Below are 23,214 nucleotides of genomic sequence, written 5' to 3'. Positions count from 1 at the left end.
ATTAGTTTCTTTTTTTCTCAGTTTAGGGGAAAGTATAGGGCTTGGAAAGTCATTCCACTCACTTGTTATGGATCTGTACCACCAAGTTTGGATCCTCAATAACTGCTGGGTTCTCTGCAAACTCTTGGTAGGAGACTACATGTTTCATAAACTCCTCTGCTAGAAATGAGAGGAAGAGGGGAAGAAAAGATTGTGCCAGTTTTGTTACATTATTACCACAAAGAATGTGTCTTGTCTGTTTATTGTGGGTCGGTGGCTGCCCTTCCCTCCTTGGGCAGCAATGATCTGCCTCAGATTGGCTGGTGAGCCACTCTAGTTCAGTCACTGGAGGTACCAGCACCTTTCAATCCATCATTACAATGTACTGTGATCAACCTGCTACTGGATTCTGTTCCTTTGCCATTCACCACTATATTTTTTAGCATTCCAGGAAAGGTCAACACAGCATCCTTGCCAAAAGGTTTGAAGTCCTAAAGGATAGATTCCTTTTTCCCTTTCAGACCTACCATGAGATAGGTCTCCACTATCTCCAAGACCTCCACAGACAGACAGGAGAATGTGTGGCATCACGTTACATGCCATAGACTCCAGATTATCTGTGCCACCCTGCAGGTGAGTTTGAGAGAAGTTGCTGGGATCTGTCTGTGCTTGGCCGCTCGGTTCAGCATCACTGAAAATGAAAGAATGAGACAACATCAATACTGTGCGATTGGCCATGCTGGCAGGGGCTGATGGGAATTGTGGTCCATGAACATCTGGAGAGCCGCAGGTTGCAGACTCCTGATATAGAATATTTGTGAAAGTTGGGCAGATATTTTACACATTTGGGGCACTAATCCAGGGTCTGCATTTCAAGCCACTCTCTATGTCAATAAAGACTTGCTGCTGCTGCACATGAAAGAGAATTTCAAGCCACTCACTTGGAAACCAATAGTCATGCCAAGTCAGGAGTTCTTCAAACAAGTGTGTGTGTGGGGGAGTTGAGTGGGATGGTCAAATTGAAGGTAATCAACCTCGCCCCCCATGCACCCACCCCAAAGATGGGTACTTCCTCCGCTAGACAGTGATGGCAGACAAAAGATGAATAGTGACAGCTCTATAATGTAAGCGTCATGTCTCGTGCAGTCAATTTCTCTTACACATTTTCTGAGTGTGCTAAAACCAGTGACTCAAACTCATACCGTTTAGGAAAATAGAGGGCCACTTGCTCAGCATCCAGGTTTGACAGATCCTCCAGGTAAATATCAGTCGGTCCCAGGTGAGAACTTCTCTTCACAGAACCTCAAAAAGATGCAAAGGATTACGATAAACCAGCCCTATTGCTTTTGCAAGGTGGCTCAATGATGATATCATTTTCAACCCCTTCTTACCCCTTCTCATCTCCTGCTGTGGCTCTGAGCTGCTGCTTAGCTCCGGTTGCTCCAAATTAGTTTTCCCTAGGGAGAGTGCTTCCTGATCCAAACTGGATTTTCTCAATGATGGTGCTTCATGCTCCAGTTCCTGAATCATCTCTACGCTCTTCTTTCCTTCACTTTCTGCAGGCTTTGAATGGCTCTCTGCATCTGTTGAGAATGTGACAGTGGTCTCTTGATCGCTGGCCATCACCTGAGCAGAAAAGCTGGGGTCTCCACTCCTTGGAAGGTCATTTCCAGTAGAAAAGACAGGTGTGGGTCTAATTAAAGGAGCAACTGGACAATCTGATGCATCAACAGAGTCTGCAGTGTCCAAGTGGCATTCTGAAATGGCAACAAAGTGGGTCGTCTCACCCACAGGGAGGCTAGTTGGAGCAAGAGTTGCTGTAGTTGCCATGTTCATAGTGGGCTTCGTTGCTTCACTTCGTTCCAATTTGCTCACCTTTACAAAAATGAGAAGAATCTTGAACTATACAGTAGAAGAGCAAAGAGGGCAAGTCAAGCATATTCAGAAGTTATTTGTGTATTTCACAGCTATTTTTACAGCTTCCTTCCCACAAACATTTTTGTATTTATAGGACCAGGCGAAAAGGATACAGTCAATAGGTGGAAAGGAGCAATAAGAAAAGATATGCTATGGGAGAGAAAAAGAATCTGGACTCGTGGTCATTGTGAGTTTTCTAGGCTGTGTGACCGTGGTCTGGTAGTTTTCATTCCTAATATCTATGGCTGGTGACGTGTTAGGAGTAAAAACAATCAGACTACAGGCACACAGCCCAGAAAACCCACAACAGCCAATTGATTCTGGCTGTGAAAGCTTTTGAAAATACAATCTAGATAACCTTTGTTCCGTTTCTGAGATCTAGTGGCCTTGAACACTTCCGCACACAGGAGATAAAACACTGTTTATGAAGGGGGTCCATTTCAGGTTGGAGGAAAAGCAACAAAAAATCTCAGGGGTATAGCTAAGGTTTTATTTAAAATAGAACTGTGCCTTAACAGTATTCCTTGTAGTTGCTTTTATACCTCTTAACAACAAGCGGTATGAGGGACCCAAGCAATAGTCACTTGCATGTGGTTGAATTCTTGCTAGAAAGTCACTTTGTAGAGCAACACTTTCAAATTACAGAATCTTCTCTTCCAGTGTTGATGTAACACGAACTGTGATCACACATCCAGATAAGGCTCAAAGACCATTTACAGTGCAATCCAAACCAGAATTATACCCTTTTAAGTCCACTGAGTCAATGGGCCCAAAGGGTATAACTTGGCTTAGGATTGTACAGATGAGCCTCTAAGACAGCGGTGTTGAAAATATGTTATGAGAACCAGATATAACATAAATGTGACTTGGTTGGGTCAAGCTCTGGGGAAGGGGGTGTGGCTGCCTCAGCTGGAGAGCCCCCAGCAGGCTTATCTAAAGGAAAACTACTACTTATTTTTTTCCCGCTCTCTATGCTCATTCCTACGTTCTGCATCCAAATCCTGCCCACAGCTGTAATTTGTTTTTGGTGGTAGTCAAGTCAGTAAGCATGTACACTGGTACCTCTTGCTAAGGAAGCAGGTGATCACATTTTTTTTTTGCTTTAAGTTGCAACAATGCCCCTCTCCCATGCATGATGCACAAACTTAAGCAGTCATCCTGCACTATGAAATCCTATTTTTACAAGACACAAGCCGGCTATCTTTTAAATAAAGTTTAACATCATAACATATCCAATAAGGCATGCAACCACACAATTCACAGCAATTTGTTCTGCTGACGATCCAACTGACAAACCCCTATGAAATTTCAAGCATATTTTTCAGTGAGGTGGTAGGAGCAGCTGCATTCCCCTGCAGGACACACACTTGGCAACATAGATGTTTGCCATTATGTTATAAGCAGAATGGCCAACACAGTGAAGAGAAAAGGAAGAATCTGTGAAATGGCCGCCCTATATTTTGAAGTGTCCCTGTAGTGCATATCCAGTTATCAGATGATTTTGTCCAGGTACTCCTCGAGGCCAGTGACAAATAATAGCAATAAAAAGCAAAAACCCGTTTCCTGCAGAAGAAGTGCATGCTTTTTCTGTAGCAGCACTTTCAAGGACTCCTCTCCAACTGCACTCACTCACTTCAGGCAGCCTTCCCCAGGACCACTGCATGTGGGCGTCAGATCCAAGAGGCATTTCAGGACTTTTGATCTCCAGTTCAGAGTCACTTTTGGGGGCTGACTGATGACAACTTGGAGAAAGGCTGAAAGAGGGAGGTGGGGAAAAAAACTTTTACTAATTGTAGCAGTTAGAGATGCCCATTGACCCACACATGGCAAAAGACAGTTTAGACATCAAGTCACAATATGCAAGAGGGGGAAAATGCAATCTGATGCAATGGTACAGATTGATCTTCGTAGAACAAGTCAGACATGAAGCTGGGAAGAGAATCCAGATCTGCCAGACTTGTATCTATGCTTATCATTATGCTCCAAAAAGGTTAGCTAGGGTACAGTCCTAAGGTCTACTGAGAAGTAAGCCCTATTTCACCCAGTGGGCCTTATTTCTGGACAGTTTTCTTTGGATTGCCACCCTAGGTCTTGTTGGTCCCATATCTAGTATCTTCCTTGACTGGGATACAAAGCATAGTGCTGACCTGACACCACAGTTTCTGGTGCATGCTAACAGAAGCAGTTTAAGTGTCTTCTCACAACTCACTACTCCTTCCAGTTTGGTCTCTGGAAGGAGCCTGCAGCAAAGAGCCTGAAAGACACTGCCGACCATATTGTGTGGCTCAGGACTAGAACTGGGGGAAAATCAAGAATCATTGTGTGAAAGGAAAAGAATCCAAACCTATTCAAGCTTTCTTCCCAGGTAACCTTCGGGACCTGAAGTCGATTAAGATAGAGTCTAGACTTCCCACTTCTAGTCATGCTAACTCAAAGACCTTATGAAAGCCAGAAAGCCCTGATATATTCTAATAGTTTCTTTAGAAGAAAACCAAGTTTTATTACACAAGCCCCCTCCATTTTTAAAAGTAATTTCCCATAAGGCATGGGAAGCTGATGGAAAGCAGATTAAGGACAGACAAAAGGAAATACTTCTTTATATAATGAGTGATGAAATTTGTGGAATTTGCTGCCAGAGGATGTTGTGAGGGTCACATGATTAGAGAGCTTTAAAAGGGGGATTAGAAAGACTCATGGAGAATAGGTCTATCAGCAGCAATTATCCATGGTGAATTATCCATGGTGAACCTCTACATTTGCAAGCAATAAATCTCCGCATACCAGAGTCAGAAGGCAATATATGTCTCTATGCCATGTTGTTGACCCTCTAGAGTAACTGCTTGGCCACTATGAGAGACAGCTGGACTAGATAGACCACTTTTCTGATTCAATGGGGCTCTATTTATGTACTTATTGGAGGGATTTTGCTATTCAAGAAACAAAAGCCCTCAAATAAAAATGCTTTGGCATGAAGAAATAGTCGCATAGTTCATTCAGTCCTGATCTAAGTTGTCCAGCTTCCATTGCTAGTAGTCTGCATACAGAATTCTGTCATTTCCTGCATGCTACCAAATTCTATGATTATTCTACTCCTACCAGTCCAAGGTCACCCCTGCCATTGATTCCCAGCGAACTTTCCTGATTTATTTTATTAACTTTACTTATATCCCGCTTTTCTCCCCAGTGGGAGCCCAAAGTGGTTTACATCATTCTCCTTTCTTCCGTTTATCCTCACAACTCTGGGAGGTAGGTTAGGCTGAAATTGGCCCAAGATCACCTAGCAAACTTCAGTGGCAGAGTGGGGAATCAAACCTGGGTTTTACCTCTCCGTGGGAGGCAGCTCTCCATCAGAAAAGGGATGGGCTTCCTTTGGTTGCAAAGTTCCAGCTTCTTCAGGGAATGAGTGAACATCAGGGAATGAGTAGTATATTGTATTGCTGATTAAGAAGGATACATTTGCATCGTTAGTAACATCAGATCTTAATGAAAACAGGTGTCAGTACAGTTCTATTTGATAAGATCAGGCTAGCCCGGCCGTCCAGGTCAGGCTGCTACATACAGGGTCATATTAGAAAGAATGCAGGCACTGAAACCTCTACAAGTTCACAGGTTTCTCACTAGCTCTGTGCCTGCTCCTCTATGGAAAATGAGGATCAGCTCATGGCTAAAGGGCAGAGAAGGAATACAGCACTTGAGATTATATTTGGGCAATCAATGACCATCACCCTTATGCTTATGCAAATGACCTGATGAAATTAAGCTAGCCTAGGCTACCTGGGTCAGAGGGATGCAAATGACTTGTTAGACAGGCCCTGGCCTGTTGGAATGCTCTGCTGAATGAGACCAGGGCCCTACAAGATTTGGTACAGTTCCACAGAGCCTGCAAGACAGAGCCGTTCAGCTAGGCTTTCCCTTCCTTTTCCCTTTCCTCCTTCCTAGTATGAAAGAGTTCGATTGGGATGAATTTATATTTTTATAAACCTCCCATAGTAGAATTTATGAGTGCTGTTATGTTGTTGACTAAGAATTTTACTGGATTTATTGTATTATAAGTATAGATGTTGTATGATGCCCTGAGCCCGTCAGGGGAAGGGTGCCTAACAAATCGAACAAAATAAATAATAAATGAACAAAATATTTGCCTGCAATTGCCACCCTTACACCCTCTTCTAGGAAATGCTAATAAAATAGGGGAAAGGCTGTGGAATAGAGCAAGTGTCTTGCATGCAAGAGGTCCAAAGTTCAATCCTTCTAGAAAAGGTTTAGGACAGTGATAGGTAGCTCTACCAGAGACTGGGCGGGGGCAACTCCTTGCCAAAGGTGATAATAATTACCTGTTAGACTGGTGGGTTGACTGGTGGTGTTCTACCTGCATCTTAGGGTTGCCAACCTGAAGGGGCCTTGAAATTTCCTGGAATTACAACTGATCTCAAACACAGAGATCAATTCCCCTGCAGAAGATGGATCCCCTGCTTTGGGTGGTCGGCTCTGACAATATACCACCCTGAGGTCCCAGGCTGTACCCCCAAATTTCTAGGAATTTCCCAGCGTGGAGCTGGCAATCCCACAGCTGTTTGCAAAATCTGAAGGCAGTAGAAGAAGAGGAGGAGGAGGAGGAGGAGGAGGAGGAGGAATTTGGATTTATACTGCACATTTACCTCCTGTAAGGAGACTCAAGGTGACTTACAAACTCCTTTCCCTTCCTCTCCCCACAACAGACACCTTCTGAGGTAGGTGGGGCTGAGAGAGTTCTGAAGAACTGTGACTAGCCCAAGGTCACCCAGCAGGAATATAGGAGTGCAGAAACACATCTGGTTCACCAGATAAGCCTCTGCCACTCAGGTGGAGGAGTGGGGAATCAAACCCGGTTCTCCAGATTAGAATCCACCTGCTCTTAAACACTACACCACATTAGCTCTCATATGGCGGGTGTGGGTGGAGACTGAGACTGTATCCATAGTCTCAGCCCTCAGCCTCTATGCATTTATTTTTATTTAGTTATTTCTTTAATTTCTAGGCCGCCCTTCCCCAGACAGGCTCAGGATGTCTTACAACAATATAATACATAATAAATAATAAAATTCAGTAAAAATCCAGTCAACATCAGTGCCGTTTTAAAATGTGAGGGCTAAAACCATCCAGCTTTGGACATGAGGGGGCCTGTAAGTGTACTTGTCAGCTCATGTACGGCTCTCTCTATATGATTATGAAAATTGAAATGTGGGGGGGGAGTCCCCTCATGGAGACAACCCAAGAATCTGAAACTACAGGAGGCAGTTTAAGACGTCGATGAAGCATATTTTGTGAAAGGTGGTATGAGCAAATATTTTATATATTTTAGACACTAATCCAGGTTCTGGGTTACAACTCACTCACTTGGCAGCCAACAGTTTCCGCTTCTCCTCCAGCGGCATCTCACTTTCAGTGCCTTCTTGTTCTTCTGAAGTGGAGTCTGCTGATGATTCCCTCCTCCTGGACTTCCTCTTACGCCTCCTTTTTTTACGAAGGGTTGTGTCAGAGCTGGAGGCATCAGGGTTTCCATACAAGCTGGAAGCCTCCCTAGAAGCTCTGTTTGCTAGATCTGAGTGTTTCTCAAAAGGGATAGGAGATGTGCACAAGGAGATGGGGATGCTCTCCTGGAAAGAGAGAACAAATTTTTGCCAGACATCTGATCCAAATTAGAGCCAGCTAAACTATAAGCCAAACGAAACAAACTATAAACCGTACTGTAAACCAAACCAGTTGCAGAATTACCTAAGTTAGATGCTATTCTTTGCATTTGGCATCGTCTGGGAACACTGTTCAAGAAAGGCATCCCCTCAAGACTACTGAAATCAACTAAGTTAGCAAATATTTTCCCTCAGGAACTTCTAGTTCAAGCGTATAGAACTCTGGAAATCCAGTAATCATTTCTTGCTGAAAGTTTGTGAGCACCCAAGGACCCTCACTTTGAATGAAAATGTTTAAAGACCCTGAACCCTTCTGCCTCCCTCACCAGCTTGTACCACTCACTGGGTAGCCCATTTTCAAAGTACATGGGGCAAACCATGTATACCTTTTGAAAGCTTCTACCCTCAAAGCAACACAACGAGGCTTTTATCAGTTGTATTTTAAAAGCGAGCCTTGAAAAACTATTTCTATTGTCTACAAAGTCACATCTCAGAGGGTAGCCAATTCTATAGGCCCACTGTAAGGAATTCCAAAGAGCAGAAATAAAAGGCTTTTGGATGTAAGACCGTTTATTCAGACATCTTAGAAAGCACACACACACGACATGACAGGAATGAGACCTCCCGCCCAAACTACAGGTTACTAGCTGCACTCAATCCCTTTACCCTCCCCTGGGCCATCATCCAGGCCCATCTCATGGGAACGGAATGCTCATCCCTGGACAGCAAGATAAAGCCGGTCCACCAAGGTTGTTGCCGCAGATTCTGGCCCGCCGCCTCGGGTGGGAGGCAGACATTCCAAGTCAAGGCCAGGTGGCAATGGGAGAGAAAATCATGAGCAAAACTGCCATCGCCTTACACTCTGCTTCCCCAAAGAAAACCTCCCTGGCTCCCCGCTGTGTCAGGAAAGGCTTTGTGAAAAGCAGAAATGAGGGAGGGGGCATCAATATTTTCTGTATATACCCATTGATTATGGCCAGAGGGATAGCCAACCCATGAAACTAGATACTGTAGATGATTGCGGGAGAAGCGGGAGTCCAGAATAGCATCTATTTCATAGTGCTTGTGGCCATCAATTATAACTGGCGGGGGTGGCTCCGGAGGGTCGTGCCAGGCATCTGAAACGGGAGCCTCCTTGAGCAAGCTGGAATGAAACACGGGATGAATGTTACTTAATGAGTTAGGCAGTTCCAAACGAGCAGTAACATCATTGATCACCTTTGTAATCCGAAAAGGGCCCACAAATTTCTTGCCAAGTTTTGAATATTTGTGCACGTCTCTAAGGTTTTTAGTGGACAAATAGACCCATGCCCCAACACGCAAAGGGAAGTCTGAGCGACGCTTGTCCACCTGAACCTTTTGTGATTCTTGGGCCTGCTGTAAGGTAGACTGCACTGTTTTCCAACCCTCGGCTAGCGAAGAGATCCATTGGTTGAATTCTGGAGGCTGCAGTACCTCTGCAGGCAGCTGGGGCAACGGTGGAAAAGACCGACCAGAAACAATCTCGAACGGGGTCTTTTGCGTGCTACTATGAATGGCATTGTTATACGCATACTCTGCAAAAGGAAGTAAATCGCACCAATTGTCCTGATGATAGTTAATATAACAGCGTAAATACTGTTCTAACGTTCTGTTCGTCCGTTCTGATTGGCCGTCACTTTGAACGTGGTAGGGGCGGCGACCGCTGGGGTGGTTCCCAACAGCTCCAGGAAAGCCTTCCAAAACTTAGATATGAATTGGGGACCGCAGTCGGATACCACCTTGTCGGGAGAGGAGTGTAGGTGATAGATATGTTGGATAAACAACCGGGCCAGTTTAGGTGCCGACGGGATGGTGGTGCAAGGAATGAAATGCGCCTGTTTAGAAAAAAGATCCACCACCACCCATAAAACAGTGTTTCCGTGGCTTTCCGGCAAATCGGTTATAAAATCCATGGAAATGACCTGCCAGGGTCGAGATGCAAGTGGGAGGGGTTTTAATAACCCATGCGGCTTTCCCGGTATCGACTTGGCTTCCGCACAGACGGAACACCCTTTGATATACATTTCAATGTCTTTGCGCATGGAGCGCCACCAGAACTGTCGGCGGGCCAGATGCAACGTTTCCAAAAACCCGAAGTGCCCAGCCTGACGGGCATCATGACACATTTCGAGAACCTGCTTCCGGAGAGGAGGAGGGACGTACCAACACCCTCCCCGTTTCCAAACACCACCCTCTAAATGCAGTTGTGAATCTCCTTCCTCCGCCGACAGTTCGCGGAGCCCCGCCTCCCTGAATCCCTGGAGGAAGGGGGAGACGATGTTAGGGATGGTTGGTGGGGGAGGAGCCGCCGTAGTTTGTGATCGGGTGACCGCTAATCCCAGCTGGGAGGGAGAGAGAACGGTGCGCGGGATGTCTCGTAGCGATGTTTCCCCCCTCCCCGGGAAGGCGAGACAGCGCATCAGCCAGTTTGTTGCTTTTACCGGGGAAGAAATGGACTGTGAAAGAGAACCTGGAGAAAAAATCGGCCCAACGCAATTGTTTTGCAGACATTTTGAGTGGAGTGGACAGGGCAGCCAGATTTTTGTGATCTGACCAGACCTGGAAAGGGTGCTTGGCTCCTTCCAGCCAATGGCGCCAAACACTCAATGCAGCTTTGATAGCTGCGGTCTCCTTATCCCCCACAGTCCAATTTAGTTCAGCCCCAGAAAACTTTTTGGGACAAGTAAGCATACGGTACCAATTTGTTATTTTTATTTTTTCTGCAAGAGGGGCAGCGCCTGGCGCTTTATCCGAAGCATCCACATACGCGATGAAAGGAAGATCTGGGTCTGGGTGCCTTAAAATTGGTTCCGTAGTAAAAGCTGTTTTAGTTGCTGGAATGCTGACTGGCATTCTTGAGACCAGAGACGGGGCGCTCCGGGTTTAGACGCCTGCGAGTCTTTGCCTTTGGTGCGTAATAGGTCTGTGAGCGGCAAGGCAATTTCAGCAAATCGGGAATAAAGTCACGGTAGAAATTGGCAAAGCCTAGGAAGGATTGCAGTTCCTTCCTGTTGGTGGGGGCAGGCCATTCAATCACTGCGGCTATTTTAGCTGGGTCCATTTCCAAACCCTCATGAGAGATTCGATACCCCAGATAGTCTATGGAGGAGCGATGGAAACAGCATTTTGACAACTTGACAAAGAGGGAGTTATCTAGTAGGCATTGTAAGACTTCTCGTACTAGTTTCTCATGCTCCTCAATGGTTTGTGAGTAAATTAATACATCATCTAAATATACGACCACCCCTTTATATAACAGATCTTGTAAAACTTCGTTGATAAGGGCCATGAAGGCTCCTGGGGCTCCAGCTAATCGAATGGCATTATTAAATATTCATATTGTCCAAACTTTGTATTGAAAGCTGTCAAGTGTTAAGTAGCCTTCCGCAATACGGACTCTATAATAAGCCTCTCTCAAGTCCAATGTGGTAAAGATCCGCCCTTTGCCCAATGCATCCAAGAGGTCTTTAATTAAGGGCAAAGGATACTTGTTGGATATGGACACAGCATTCAATCCACGATAATCAGTACAAAGTCTTAACGAACCGTCCTTTTTCTTAACAAATAGAACAGGGGCGGCATGGGTATGTTTTGGCTCGTCGTTATGAATCCACGAGCCAAGTTTTTATCTAAGAAGGCGCAGAGTTCCTTCTCCTCGGTGGGGCTCATGCGATAGATTCTACCTTTAGGTAGCTGAGCTCTGGGTTGCAGTAAGAGTTTGCAGTCAGTATCCCTATGGGGTGGGAATTGGTCGCACTCCTGTTCTTGAAACACTCTGGACAAGTCTTGATACGCCTGCGGGATTTCCGCGGGAACAGGGGCAGACAATACATTTAAAGCTTTAGGACCCATGAGTTCGTTCTCAGTGAGAGGTGGGCTTTCCTCCCCGTTCATGTGATCTCCACAGGGGGGATCCGAGAATTGGAGGATCCGCTCTTTCCATATGATGGTTGGTTCGTGTAAGAGCAACCAAGGCATGCCTAACACAATAGAGTGTTTAGCAACAGGAGCAAGGATGAAACTTATTTTCTCCCAATGGTCGGCACAACGGAGAAATACTGGCTGGGTTTTAAAACGTGCCGGACCTTCACCGCCTAGAGGGCTACCATCCATTTGGGTGAAGGTGTAAGGAATTCCATAGAAGCAGAAATAAAAGGCTTTTTTGGTGTAAAAGACCGTTTATTCAGACATCCTAGAAAGCTCACGTACACGACGTGGCAGGAATAAAGTCTCCCGCCAGCAGCACAGGTTATAACTCTGTCCATCCCATCCCCCCTCCCGGATTCCCATGGGAACGGAGTTCTCATCTCTCTCGCAGAGATAAGGTCTCCGCCGCAGATGCTGGCCCATCGCCCGGGTTACGGAATGCAGTCAAGGCCAGGCGGCTGTCCCGCTCACCAACACCATTGAATCCTTTACACTCTGCCTCCCTTAAAAAAGACTTCTCCCCCCCCCAGGTTTGTGCGGAAAGGTGCGATGGAAAGCAGAAATGAGGGCGGGGGCGTCAATATTTTCGGAATAAACCCATTGATTATACCCAGAGGAATATCCCACCCAAGAGACTAAATATTGCAAGCGTTTGCGATTAAAGCGAGAGTCCAGGATGGCGTCAATTTAAGTAATGCTTGTGGCCATCAATTATAGTCGGTGGGGGTCTCTCCGGCGGGTCGTGCCAGGCATCGGAAACGGGAGCTTCCTTGAGCAAACTGGAATGGAAGACAGGATGGATATTACTTAGAGAATTAGGCAAGTCCAACCGGGCAGTGACATCATTAATCACTTTAGTAATCTGAAAAGGTCCCACGAATCTTTTGCCCAGTTTTGAAAATTTATGCACGTCTCTGAGATTTTTGGTAGACAAATACACCCAGGCTACGCAAAGGGAAATCCGAGCGGTGCTTATCCGCTTGAAGTTTTGGGAGTCTTTAGCCTGCTGTAAGGCGGTCTGGACCATTTTCCACCCCTCGGCCACAGATGAAATCCACTGCTGAAACTCCAGGATTCAACGCTTCCATGCTGGTAGTTGCGGCAACGGAGGGAAGGACCGACCAGACACAATTTCGAAGGGGTTTTGTACTGGTATGAACCGCATTATTATAGGCGTATTCTGCAAGCGGAGTTAACTCGCACCAATTGTCTTGGTGGTAGTTGGTGGAACAACGTAAATACTGCGCCAGGGTTCTGTTATTTCTCTCTGTCCCACCGTCACTTTGAGCGTGGTAGGCGGCAACCGCCCGGTAGCCCCAACAAACCCAGAAAAGCTTTCCAGAATTTTGAAATGAATTGGGGCCCGCGGTCGGAGACCACCTTAACGGGGGCGGAGTGTAGACGATAAATATGCTGAATGAACAGACGCGCTAACTTAGGAGCGGAGGGGATGGAAGCACATGGGATGAAATGGGCTTGTTTAGAAAATAAGTCCACCACCACCCACAAGACCGTGTTGCCTTGACTTTCTGGCAAATCCGTAATAAAATCCATGGAGATGACTTCCCAGGGGCGGGAGGCCACCGGGAGAGGCTTCAACAGACCATGGGGTTTTCCCGGAACGGTCTTGGCTTCCGCACAAACAGAGCAACCTTTAATATACGTCTCAATGTCCTTGCGCATCGCGCGCCACCAAAATTGACGGCGGGCCAAATGCAGAGTTTTTAGGAAGCCAAAATGTCCAGCCGAGCGGGCATCATGACAGGCCTCGAGAACCTGCTTACGGAGGGGAGGCACATACCAACAATCCCCATGCCGCCAAACACCATTCTCCAGGCGCAATTGGGAGTCACCTTCCTCCGCCCGGTGGCTCGCGCAGCCCCGCCTCCTCGAGTTCCCGTAGGAAAGGAGAGACCAGGCTGGGAATGGGTAGAGAAGGAGGAGTGGACGTCTGAGATCGGGTGACAGCCAGCCCCAATTGGGAGGGGGAGAGAACAGTCGCGGAATATCCCGTAAGGCAGCTCCACCCTCCCGGGTAGGCACGAGAGCGCATCCAGCCAGTTTATTGGTTTTTCCGGGAAAATGGACAGTGAAAGAGAAACGAGAAAAGAAATCGACCCAACGGAGTTGTTTTGCGGACATCTTGAGGGGGGTGGAAAGGGCGGTAAGTTCTTGTGATCCGACCAAACTTGAAAGGGGTGTTTAGCCCCCTCCAGCCAGTGGCGCCAAGTGGAAAGTGCTACTTTGATGGCCACAGTCTCTTTATCCCCTACAGTCCAGTTGAGCTCAGCACCGGAGAATTTCTTTGATAAATAAGCACACGGAACCAGCCTATCATGCTATTTCTCTGCAACAGGGCTGCTCCAAGCGCTTTGTCCGAGGCATCCACGTGAACCACAAATGGAAGATCTGGGTCAGGGTGTTTCAGGATGGGTTCGGTAGTAAAAGCTGATTTTAAAAGCTGAAAGGCTGTCTGACATTCTTTAGACCAGGACAGGGGGGCCCCGGGCTTGGCAGCCTGTGGATCTTTACCCTTAGTGCGTAAGAGGTCTGTGAGTGGGAGAGTCAGTTCAGCGAATTGGGGTATAAAGTCACGATAGAAATTAGCAAACCCTAGGAAAGATTGGAGTTCCTTTCGATTGGTAGGGGCAGGCCATTGGAGGACTGCGTCAATCTTAACAGGATCCATTTTAGCCCTCGGAAGAGATCCGGTAACCCAAATAGTCGATAGAGGTTTGGTGGAAACAACATTTAGAAAGTTTGGCAAAGAGGGAGTTGTTGAGCAAAGCGTTTCAATACTTCGAACCAATGCTTCATGCTCTTCCATGGTTTGGGGAATAAATTAAAACGTCATCTAAAGTACACCCACTACTCCCTCGTATAATAAATCATGGAGAACTTCGTTGATAAGGGCCATAAAAGCTCCGGGGGCCCCACTTAACCAGAATGGCATTATTAAAGTATTCATACTGTCCAAATTTCGTGTTAAATGCAGTCAAATGTTCATAGCCTTCCGCACTTCTGACCCTGTAAAGTAAGCTTCTCTTAAGTCCAACTTAGTAAAAATGCGTCCCTTGCCCAATGCATCTAACAGGTCCTTGATTAATGGCAAAGGGTACTTATTGGACAGGGAAACCGCATTGAGTCCTCGGTAATCCGTGCAGAGCCTTAAAGACCCATCCTTTTTTTAAACAAACAATACAGGAGCAGCATGTGTGTGTTTGGTAACCCGCCGTATGAACCTCATGGCGAGGTTCTTGTCTAAGAAGGCACGAAGTTCCTTCTCCTCATTGGGACTCATCGCGGTAGATTCTACCTTTGGGCAGTTGCGCCCCTGGCTGTAATACGATTTTGCAGTCAGTCTCTCTATGGGGTGGCAATTGATCGCATTCTTGCTCCTGAAATACTCTGGCTAAATCTTGGTAAGCCGGTGGAATGCCGCAGGTAGAATCGGGAGCAATTAAAGCCGCATCGCTGATGAAGCCAAGGGGGGTATGTCCAGGAGAAGGTGAGTTTTCCCCCCAATTCATGTGTTCTCCGCCAGGAGGGTCAGTGAATTCTAAGATCCTTTCCTTCCAAATGAATTTTGGTTCATGCAACAACAACCATGGCATGCCCAGAACTATGGAGTGTTTGGCCACCGGCGCCAGAATAAAACTAATTTTCTCCCAATGGTCAGCGCAGCGGAGGAGGACCGGTTGCGTTTTGAACTGGGCTGGTCCTTCGACCCCGAGAGGACTGCCGTCCATTTGGGTGAAGCGGTATGGGCTTAGCCAGGGGACTCGGTCTAGACCAAGTTCCTCCGCCACCTGGGGCGCATTAAACAATGGGAGCACCCAGAATCTACAAGGAGCTGAGGCTATAATACGAGTATGCTTAGCGGGGTTGGCCAGAAAGCGCTTGAATCGTAATGGGGCGCTGCCTTCACTCACCGCATCTGGAGTCGAACCCATATCCATGGGGGCTGAAGAGAGGCAAACAGCTGCAGTTCCCCTCCTCTGGGTCGCCTTCGGTAACTGCCTTAGACGAGCCCGTTGGGGGCGGCCCGGATTTGCGTGGTGGCTTGGCAGATGGGGTGCGCGCGGCTGGAGCGGTTGGCTTCTGTTTTCGGGCAGTTGGCGGCTAGATGACCCGGTCCTCCGCAGTAAAGACACAATCCCAGACGGCGACGGCGTTCGGAGGTGGTCTCGGTAGAGGCTGCTGGGCTTGGCTTAGAAGTCGCAGCGGCGGTTTTCGTGGCGGGTTTTGGGCGTGCGCGGCCCCCCGCCCGAGCGTACTCCAAACGAGCCGCCACTTCGGATCCCAATTCGATCCAATCAGCAATAGTCGCGGGGGATCCAATTAGAAACACCGCTTTCACGCCGTTTGCTGTCGACAGCATCCGAGAAGTATTCACACTTACTGCGCTCAGGCCACTCAGGAGGGAGTCGAGCAGCCGCCGCATCGAAATTCGGGCAAATTCTGCAAGCGGCGGTTGCCTTGCTGAATAGATTTGATGGTGCGGATGGCTTCATTTTCAGCACCCGGATCTTGGAAGCGAGCCCTTAAGGCTTGGAGGAACGCCCGGCACCCGTCGAAAGTATCCTCATCTTGCAGATTCAAAAGAGTCACAAACCAGTCGGCTGCCGCCCATCTAAGAGCGGAACCGATGTCCCGTTTTTTTTCGCGTTCAGCCCGGTACAAATCGTCATAGTCCTCCCATGTGGGCATCGAGGTTGTAGGATGAAGTAGGGAAGTTTGGAAGCGGTCCCATCGAAACGGGCAGGTATTGGAGGTCTCTAATATCCTCTCCACGGCCCTTGGCGCCAGCTGGGGCGGCGGTTGCGCAGGTTGAGGCAGCGGCGCAGGGGGGGGGCCGGAATCGGTGGAGGTGGGGGTACCAACGCCGGTGCCGCTGGTGTTCTGGTGGGAGCCGGTCCTTGGAAGGTGGCAGATGCGCGAGTAGCAGGACCCAGCAGCGTCCTCTGGCGTTGGCTGTACCAGTGACAGCGTGGAGAACTCCAACTTGGGGCATCTTGTTCTGCTGCTTCTTCAGTTCCCTCTCCAAGGCGGCTAAATCTCTCTCCTTGCAGTCAAGGCATCCTGAATGCGCATGCAAAGCTGCTTTCTCTCGTTCCAGTTTGGCCAGTTCGTCCCGTTGAACAGCTGCAGTTAGTTCACTTTGCGTCACGCAAGGCCTGAATACTTTCGGCGTTGACGCTGTAAGTCCAGTTTGGAGTGTTCCAGGACTTTATCATGGACTGATAGGTTCTGCACATATTGCCGTTGCAGCGCGTCTTTGGCAACGTCCAATTCGAAGTTGGATTTCTTTGCGCTGCTGTTCCCGGTCTCTTTGCAGGTTTTCACGCTCTTGCTGCAGCTGCTCTCGCTCCTCTTCCCATAGCTGGCATTCACGGGCCCATGCTTCTTGGGCATCTCGCAGTCGGCCCACTTCCTCATCCCAGCTCTCTTTTGGGGGAGGGGGGGGAATAGATCCGGATGGGAATGCAGGCTTTCTTCGGATTCCTCTTCATCAGAATGTAGGACATCGTGCCCACCGGTGGCTCCACGGGGCACCTCAGGTGCAGCTGCTGATCCGGGATCTGGGGGGTCCGATCGGAAGCTGGTGCGGATACCCCTCCCAATCCCCGATATAGTCCGGTTTCAACGGTGGTCTTCGACGGGCCCCAGTGCTATGCCACGGCGGATTCTTGGGAGCATCACCAAAATACGAGTCCAGGAATCGTTCAATGGACTCCTGTGTTGCCGCATGAAAGGTGGTCAGACCCGTCTCCTCCGTGACAGGTTGCATCTGAGGTTTGTAATCAACACGGAAACGGGCAGATATCCGATCCACAGGCGCTCGATCCATAGACAGCGCCCCAAACGACTCATGCAAGTCCACATGATCGTCTCCTCGTCCCTCGTCCCAACGGAGTAAGGGAAGACTCGTGTCGATACGAGGACGGGAAAGAGTTACCAGCGAGACCCGTTCTCCCGCCGGTTCCTCCAAATCCAGAAGGGAAAGCCCGGAGCCCTCTTTGGGGGCTACCGCACCTTCCACAGGAATATTCAACCTCTCCATGCCGAGACACCAGAGGTCCACTGCACTAGGAAGATAGATGAACTAGGATTCCTGCCACAATGTAAGGAATTCCATAGAAGCAGAAATAAAAGGCTTTTTTGGTGTAAAGACCGTTTATTCAGACATCCTAGAAAGCTCACGTACACGACGTGGCAGGAATAAAGTCTCCCGCCAGCAGCACAGGTTATAACTCTGTCCATCCCATCCCCCCTCCCGGATTCCCATGGGAACGGAGTTCTCATCTCTCTCGCAGAGATAAGGTCTCCGCCGCAGATGCTGGCCCATCGCCCGGGTTACGGAATGCAGTCAAGGCCAGGCGGCTGTCCCGCTCACCAACACCATTGAATCCTTTACAGAAGGGAATGGGTTTCACCAAGGGGACTCGGTCTAAACCAAGTTCGTCGGCCACTTGTGGTCTCATGAGACAGTGGGAACAGCCCGAGTCCACAAGTGCGGAAGCCAGAATGCGCGTATGTTTACTTGGGTTGGCTAACGCGGTTAAAATGGTAATGGGAGCACTGCCTTCACTCACCGCATCTGGAGTAGGGCTAATGTCCTCGGGTGCTGCTGACAGGCAGAGCGCTACATCTCCGTCCTCGAAAACTTCCTCGATAGCGGCTTTAGACGATCCCTGAGGCGGCGGACCTGATTTACGTGGAGGTTTGGCTGCCACGGTGCGTGTAGTCGGAACTTGGGGTTTTTGTTTCTTCGGGCAGTTGGCAGCCAGGTGGCCAGGTCCCCCGCAGTAAAGGCACAATCCCAAGCGGCGACGGCGTTCCGAAGTGGTTTCAGCTGCGACGGCAGGAGTTGATTCGCGAGTACTTTGTGCTGGTGTTGTTGCAGGTTTTGGTGCGGGCGGCCATCTGCTGCCGCCAGCGCAAGACGGGCAGCGACTTGTGATCCCAGTTCGATCCATTCGGCTACTGTCCGCGGGATTCGGATGAGGATAACCGTTTCGCGCAGTTTGATGTCCATGCCTTCGAAAAAGTACTCACATTTCATGCGTTCTGGCCAGTCTGGAGGAAGTTTACTGGCCGCTGCACGAAATTCCCGAGCATATTCAGCGAAAGAACGGTTACCTTGCTGGATGGTTGTTACTGACAGAATAGCGTTGTTTTATACATCAGGGTCCTGGAAGCGAAGGCTTAACGCCTGGAGGAACCCCCACTGTGCGGTAGTGTCGTCAGCCTGTAATTACGTAGAGGGTAACGAACCATTCAGCCGCTATGCTATCCAGTACTGATCCAATGTCTCGAACTTTCTCACGTTCAGAGCGATATAAAATCATCATACTCTTGCATATGGGCATCGAGTTGTAAGATGAAGTAGGGGAGTTTCGATGCAGTCCCGTCAAAACGAAGCTGGGATGGGGGGTCTGTAAAATCCTCTCTCAACAGCTCGAGGTGCGTGTTGAGGTTGTTGCTGTAGGTGGCCTGGTGGCTGCAAGGGGTAAAGTGGCAGGGCTGGAGGAACCGAGTGGCGCTCTGGGTTGGGGCGGCTGGAACCGGGCCTCGAAGTGCCGTGCCTCCGGCCGGGGAGGGGAACTGTAGGCGGAGAAGGTGTGGGCGCTGTCTGGAGCCCTTGCCAGTGTAGCCCGCTGCCTTCGCACATCCCTGTTCCAGGTCGCCAACTCCCTTTCCTTGCGTGTTAAGGCGTCCTGAATTAGCATGCAAGGCCACCCTTTCACGATCCAATTTAGCTCGTTCATCTCGTTGTATGGCTGTAGTCAGTTCATTCTGTGTTTGGATGGCCCTGATGCTCTCGCGCTGGCGTTGTAAATCCATTTTTGATTGATCCAGTACCTTGTCATGAACTGTCAGATTCTGCTGGAACTGTTGACGCAACGCTTCTCTTTCGCGATCCAACTCCATTTGGATTTCCTTGCGTTGCTTCTCACGGTCCCGTTGCGATTTTCGGCTCCTCTGCCCAGAGTTCGCGCTCGCGCTCCCAGGCAAGTTTGGCTTCTCGCAGCAGGGCCACTTCATCGTCCCAACTTTCCTTCGAGGGCATTGGGAACGGGTCAGGGTCGGGATTAAGTTCCATCTCAGACGGATTCCTTTCGATTCCTCCGACCGCTCCACGAAGCTCTTCCATCCGCTCACTTGCTCCTGGCTCTGGAGCCGCAGTTTTAGTATGGAACCCTCTACCGATCATCGACCCGACCCGCGTCATTGTTCCAGCCTCAGCCGTAGTCTTGGGACGCGCCCCGGTACTATGCCACTGCTGCTCCTTGGGGATATCATCAAAGTACTTGTCGAGGAATCTTTCGATGGATTCCTGGGTGTCAGCATGGATGGTCGTTAGTCCCAGTTCCTCAGGGACTGGTTGCATTTGGGTTTGTAATCCACTTTCGTTGTCGGAGGGAAACGAACCGGTCGACAGGCGCCCGATCCATGGACAATGCACCAAACGTTTCATGCATCTCCACGCGATCGGACCCACCTTGTTCATCCCAATGAAACAAGGGCAAACTTGTACTGTCTCTAGGTCTGGAGAGAGTCACCAGAGAAATCGGCCCATCTCCATCTCCTAGATCCTCGGAATCTGGAAGGGAAAGCTCGAAGCCCTCTATGGGGGCTATCGTGCCTTCCACATGGTCAAGCACACTCAATCTCTGCATGTCGAAACACCAGAGATCCACTTCAATGTAACAGTAAAGGTTAAAAAGTGATTCCTGTCATAATGTAAGGAATTCCAAAGAGCAGAAATAAAAGGCTTTTGGATGTAAGACCGTTTATTCAGACATCTTAGAAAGCACACACACACGACATGACAGGAATGAGACCTCCCGCCCAAACTAAAGGTTATAACGTACTCAATCCCTTCCCCCTCCCTGGGCCATCCAGGCCCATCTCATGGGAACGGAATGCTTATCCTGGACAGCAAGATAAGCCGTCCACCAAGGTTGTTGCCGCCGATTCTGGCCCGCCGCCCGGGTGGAGGCATTCCGTCAAGGCCAGGTGGCTGGGAGAGAAACAGGCAAAACTGCCATCCTTACACCCACATCTCAGAATGACCTGATTCAACTCCTAAGCAACGTTACCTTCTGACTAGAAGGGACTTTGTGCCAGACCCATCAAGAAGGTTCTGTATTGAGTAATAACTTCTAGCCAAAGGCCAGCTGAAGAAACGCCTCAAAAGACTTTCACAAATGATAATTGGAAATAGAATATAAAATCTGAACTTCTGTTATTTAATTGAAAACTGACATTGGTTATTGTTATCTGTGTACACAGACCACAGCTTCTCTTTACTTCTATGATGAAATACTAAGAGCTGGAAAGAAGGGTGGAAATCACTTCAGTGTCATACTGGAAGTGACTGATGACTGCATTAGGACTTTGCCTCCTTAGTGCCACTCAACACTTAGAGTTCTTAAGGTTGAGATGTCAGTTCCCAGAAAACAATCAGCACATTTTCTGCCTAATGTGCCAAGTGGATCTGGAAGCTAGCTGTTGGTAGGTCCTGAGTTCCCACTCTTCAAAAGCCAATTCCATCCCCTTCCCATCAGTTGGACAGTCCCTACCATCATTTCTAGGAAATTGGAAAAGCTCCATTATCACACTAGCTGAAAGGCACATGAAGGTCTTGCCCTCTGTCCTTGCAAAGGACTGGTAGACTCCTGCTAAACCCTCACAGATGATAGCTGAGAAACACTTCAGTACACCACAGGTCTGAAATATGGTTGAGCATGAGCAATCTGTTAGGCTTACTGAAGGGGGGGAGGGGGAAAGGAAGCAAGCAAAACTCTCTACCGGGGAGGAGCTAAGCAGGAAAGCACTGGAAACATCAGGTCTTCAGTCTAGTCTAGTGTTTCCTGGTGTGGTTACCACAGGCATTACGGTACTCACCAGTATTTTCCTTGGGGCTCTCCAAGTTTTCCAGAAAGTGGGTGGGCACATTGTAAGTCAGGGCTTCTTACTAACTGCCCTTATTCAAATGAAAAGTTTTTCCATGGGAGGATCAGAAGGACCATTAAGCACTGAGGTTTGCCTTACTGTGTGGTTCTATTCCCCCTTCAGGAGGTGTGAGAAGAGAAACATTTTATATGACTGAACCTCCTGTAGCAGACATTTTGAGGTGGCCCTCACCACCTCCTCTCAAAACACGGGGGTGCCTGCAGGCTCAAAAAGGTTGTGATCCCCTGACTAAACCCTTAAGGAAAGTGTATGAAGAATTGACCAGCTATGCTTTTGTACCTCAGAACCAGACCAAGACAACCTACCTTTTGTTCTTCTGACTCTTCGACAAAGAAAGCTTCTCCATTGTCACCCAGCTTCATTCGCAGGTCAACTGGCTCTCCATTGATTTCGATGTCAACCTAGAGAGAGTATGATTGAAAGCTATCCCTCCAATAGAAAAATTAGCACAAAGAGTAAGCTCCATTCTTACATTATATAACATGTAGTTTGACCACTGCAAGTCATATTTATACACTCAGAGTACATATTTTTTACTATACAGTAGAGTGTATCCAGCTTTGATAAAGGTCCAACAACACATTCCCAGTCATCACTTGAAGGCCACGAGCCCACTGGTACAATGTTTTAAGCCTGAGCTTCTGCACAACACAAATAAAACGCCTTGAGGACGTTAAAAGAAGCATTTTGGGGAAGAACTCTGCACAGTTTTTCCCCCAAAACGTCTTCCAGGCATTTTGTTTCAGCTCAACCCAGGTTTTTAAAGAAAACTCTACACTAGAGATCCCCCCCCCCCCCAATGACAGGGTTCTTAGCGTTTCCTGCTCACTGTGCAGGCAGCAGGAAACATCTCATTTCTCCCACCTGATCGGCAAGCTCCCATCCGCCATTTTCTGACACTTGATGCCTCTGTGCCACCTGCCATTTGGTGAAGCTCCCCTGGGATGTTTGCTCTGCTGGCATCATGGTTGGGTGACTTTTCAGTGAATAAAGTACATGAATGGACTCAGCTTCTCCTGCCAATTTTGGCAATGTGTCATTTTTCCTTGTAAATGTTTTTGGGGGAGGTTGCTTTGAAGCGTGTGATTCTCATATTGAGTCACTGCCAGTGCTGCCAGCAGAACAAACTTTCCAGGGAAACCTCACCAAATGGTGGGTGACATGGAGGATTCAAGCATCAGAAAATGGCAAGCAGGAGAAAACGATAGTGAGAGCTTGCACATCGGACAGGGAAAAAACCCACTGTCTCCTCAAATGGTTTATTTGTCTGTGCTATTTGGACAGAAAATTAGGAAGATGCCAGCCACAGATGCAGGCGACACATCAGGAGAAAATGCTACTGGAATACGGCCATGCAACGCAGAAAACCCACAACACACTAGTGATTCCAGCCTTTGACAATACATTAAAAAAATGAGGAACTGGTTTTTAAAAAGATGTCTCCATGACGTCTTATTATGGCTGTACAGAAAAGAGCATGGACACTGGACAATCACTTTGGGTCCTATGGCTCTGTTCTACTAACAGAAGATCTTCTTTACTGGTAGCAACTTCATCCCTTTGTGGAATGGAATTGTAGTGAATCTAATGAAGCTGGTGACCTTGGGCTAGTCAAGTTCTTCAGAGCTCTCTCAGCCCCACCTACCTCACAAGGGAGAGATTGGGGAGAGGAAGAGAAGGAATTTGTAAGCTGCTTTGAATCTCCTTACAGGAGAGA

General features: G+C 48.2%; 1 protein-coding gene across 3 annotated transcripts in view; it reads right to left on the bottom strand.

The window, feature by feature from the left end:
• The window catches only part of LPIN3 (lipin 3), a 57,491-nt gene that overhangs the window by 19,694 nt on the left and 14,583 nt on the right, over positions 1-23,214 (bottom strand). For 2 of the 3 annotated variants that reach the window (XM_048498624.1, XM_048498622.1), the window contains exons 3-10: positions 21,803-21,898; positions 7,273-7,532; positions 5,220-5,333; positions 3,530-3,650; positions 1,371-1,854; positions 1,182-1,281; positions 507-670; positions 63-159 (exon numbers count right to left, since the gene is read on the bottom strand). In XM_048498624.1, the coding sequence (XP_048354581.1) occupies positions 63-159; positions 507-670; positions 1,182-1,281; positions 1,371-1,854; positions 3,530-3,650; positions 5,220-5,333; positions 7,273-7,532; positions 21,803-21,898 (1,436 nt within the window). The remainder of the gene's footprint in view (positions 1-62; positions 160-506; positions 671-1,181; positions 1,282-1,370; positions 1,855-3,529; positions 3,651-5,219; positions 5,334-7,272; positions 7,533-21,802; positions 21,899-23,214) is intronic. The other variant, XM_048498623.1, reaches the window with a different exon arrangement.

This window comes from Sphaerodactylus townsendi, linkage group LG05, assembly GCF_021028975.2.
Source record: "Sphaerodactylus townsendi isolate TG3544 linkage group LG05, MPM_Stown_v2.3, whole genome shotgun sequence".
NCBI classification, from domain to species: domain Eukaryota; kingdom Metazoa; phylum Chordata; class Lepidosauria; order Squamata; family Sphaerodactylidae; genus Sphaerodactylus; species Sphaerodactylus townsendi.
Note: the sequence above shows the minus strand (reverse complement) of the source record. Positions and strands in the feature narration are given on the sequence as shown.